The 3070-nt window shown below is 40.3% G+C and overlaps 1 protein-coding gene across 1 annotated transcript in view; it reads right to left on the bottom strand.

The window, feature by feature from the left end:
- LOC117174545 (CAD protein) overlaps nucleotides 1–3070 on the bottom strand; it is a 179722-nt gene that overhangs the window by 140548 nt on the left and 36104 nt on the right. The window contains exon 8 of the mRNA XM_033363749.1: nucleotides 1512–1780. Within this exon, the coding sequence (XP_033219640.1) occupies nucleotides 1512–1780 (269 nt within the window). The remainder of the gene's footprint in view (nucleotides 1–1511; nucleotides 1781–3070) is intronic.

The following is a 3070-nucleotide window of genomic DNA, read 5'->3' as shown; positions in this document are numbered from 1 at the left end:
TCATTACATATAATACACAATTTATGTACCTATTCATGTAAATACCTTTTTCCCCTGCGAAGCGCGAGATACATGCTGAGAATGTGTTCGTTAAAGCCGAAAGAGCTTTAACAAAAGAGAATTCACAATCACGAAATTACAGTTATCAATTCTTTGATTTTAAACGGTCTGTGCACAAATTTGACAGAAATACAAAGGCAGATCTTTTTTGTCATTCGGTTGAAGATTCATCGTCGTAGGTTTAAAATTAAACTACTATTAGTTTGAAAAATAAATGCTATGTTACAAATTTTTCTTTTCGGGTTAAAAAGTACAATCGACCTTTTAGGTAGAAAATCATTTTGTTAGAAATTCCTCTATTTTATTGAAAATGCAATACATTTCGACTTGAAATTTTAAGAATATAATATACCTACCTTAATTTTATTTGAAAGAATTGATTGCCCTATTATTCTAGTATTTTATTCAAAAATCGCCCTATTTCTCCTGTTATGAGAGTTTCATGCAATAATTTACATTATATATTCTATCTTGGACTTACAAAACGTTTAAATCTTTTCAAAATTTATATCGTAGCTCTAGGGAATAGCCTGTCCCAAACTACATATGTTTTCTACCATTGGCAACTTTCTCTGTAATTTTCCACGACGAGCTTATAAGGGCTCAATAACTGTTTCTTTTTACGTCCTGTTGACCACATAAAGTAATTAGCAATGAAAGATTACTAATATAAACGCTTAGAATTCAACCAGGAAATAGTATATTGTGCGAGAAGGGAGAGAAAAGGGCGATTTCCACGAGTTTGAAGTTTGCCGCCCGAGCGAAGCGAGCACAACAATCACACGAGTGAAATCGTTTTGTTCCCTAGTTACACACGATACTTTTTCCAACACCTTTATAAGAGAAGTGTGAATTTTTTATGCCTACAAGAGTGAATCGCAAAAAAGAAATCTTTCTATGTATAATATGTTCATTCAGGTTATGTCATGAAGTCCCTCTGACGTCATTTTTATTTCTTCCTTTGGGAGAAAAATGGTCAAATAGCCAATTGCGCATGCGTCAACTCTCTTCTTTCCCCAGTGCTCTGAAATCACTTACTTTGCGTTCACTCTAAAGGCATGCAAAATCTCACTTTTCATGCAGGTGTTGGAAAAAATAATATTTTTGATCCGGAAAACCGGGTACCCTAATAACTTGTAACTTGCTTCAGGTGATACGCTCCGAACGACCCGACGGAGTTCTGTTAACATTCGGAGGGCAGACAGCCCTCAACTGTGGAGTGGATCTTGAGAAAAACGGAGTATTTAAAAAATACAACGTGAAAATCATGGGCACGCCCATTGAATCCGTGATCGAAACAGAGGACCGTAAAATTTTTGCCGACCGGGTCTGTGAAATCAACGAAAGGGTCGCACCAAGCGCTGCAGTTTACAACATAAACGAGGCTATCGAGGCTGCGGAAAAGCTAGGGTATCCAGTTATGGCAAGAGCTGCATTTTCTTTGGGAGGACTTGGCTCGGGATTCGCGAATAGTAAGGAGGAGCTCAAAGCTCTTGCTCAACAAGCCCTTGCACACTCGAACCAACTGATCATCGACAAGTCGCTGAAAGGCTGGAAGGAGGTGGAGTATGAGGTTGTCCGGGATGCCTATGACAACTGCATAACAGTCTGCAACATGGAGAATGTTGATCCTCTGGGAATCCACACCGGAGAGTCGATCGTCGTTGCACCGAGTCAAACGCTTTCGAATCGGGAGTACAATATGCTGAGAACGACTGCCCTTAAAGTGATTCGGCATTTTGGAATTGTGGGCGAGTGCAATATTCAGTATGCATTGAATCCCCTTTCAGAGGAGTACTATATCATTGAAGTAAATGCCAGGCTCTCTAGAAGTTCGGCATTGGCGAGTAAGGCAACTGGATATCCCCTGGCCTACGTCGCGGCCAAGTTGGCCCTCGGGATTTCCCTTCCGGAAATTCAAAATTTAGTCACGGGGAAAACGACTGCCTGTTTCGAGCCCAGCTTGGATTACTGTGTTGTCAAGATTCCTAGATGGGATTTCAGTAAATTCCATCGAGTCAGCACAAAGGTGAGTTGAAAGTTATTTATTTCAATCCGAGGGGTTAATTACCCGGATTTTTGGTGTACACTAGTCTTTTTTTAAAGAAAAATGCCACTTTAATCCACCTCATTTTAGAGTTTATAAAACAAAAAATTAGTCAAATAGGCTGCTTGCGTCTACGCAAAAAGGTTTTGTAGCCTTTGTAGCCTTTGTAGTACTTTTCCTGTCCCTACTTCCCCTAAATCCAACCACTTCTCCTCACACTTCTACCTTCGCTTCCTTTCCCTTCCTCAACTTCCTCCTCTCCACATTTTGCCTTACTTCTTCTAGTTCTGCTCCCCTCATTTCTCCTACTTTCTCTCCAGTCATTTCCCACTAATTTTCCTACTTCCTCATCACATTTTCCCTCACTCTTTCTACTCTTCTCACTTCCCCTCACTCTTTCTGCTCTTCTCACTTCCTCTCACTATCCCGAGTTCCGCACCTCTAAATTCTTCTGATTACCCTCCTCTCATTTTCCACCACTTCTCCTACTCATTTCCTCTTACCTCCTCCACTTACTCTCCCTTAATTTCCACTTCCTTCCCCAAATTACCCTCCCTTAATTTCCACTTTTTTCTCCAACTTCACCTTCTTTAATTTCCCCCTTACTTCCCCAAGTTCCCCTTCCTTATTTCCCATTACGTCCCCAACTTTCCCTCCATAAATTTCCCCTAATTTATTAACTCCCCCTTAATTTCCCCTTACTACCCCAACTTCCCCCTCCTTCATTTCTCCTTTACTCCCCTAACTTGACCTTCATTAATTTCCCATTACTTCCCCAAACTTTCCCTTCCTGAATTTTTTCTTTACTTCCCCTTCCGTAATTTCCCATTACTTCCCCAAATTTCCCTCCATAAATTTCCCCTAATTTACTAATACCCTCTAATTTCCCTTTGCTCCTCCAACTTTCCCTTTCTTAATTTACCAGTACTTTCCCAACGTACTCACCATTAGTTTCCCCTAATT

Source organism: Belonocnema kinseyi, chromosome 6, assembly GCF_010883055.1.
Source record: "Belonocnema kinseyi isolate 2016_QV_RU_SX_M_011 chromosome 6, B_treatae_v1, whole genome shotgun sequence".
Lineage (NCBI taxonomy): Eukaryota > Metazoa > Arthropoda > Insecta > Hymenoptera > Cynipidae > Belonocnema > Belonocnema kinseyi.
Note: the sequence above shows the minus strand (reverse complement) of the source record. Positions and strands in the feature narration are given on the sequence as shown.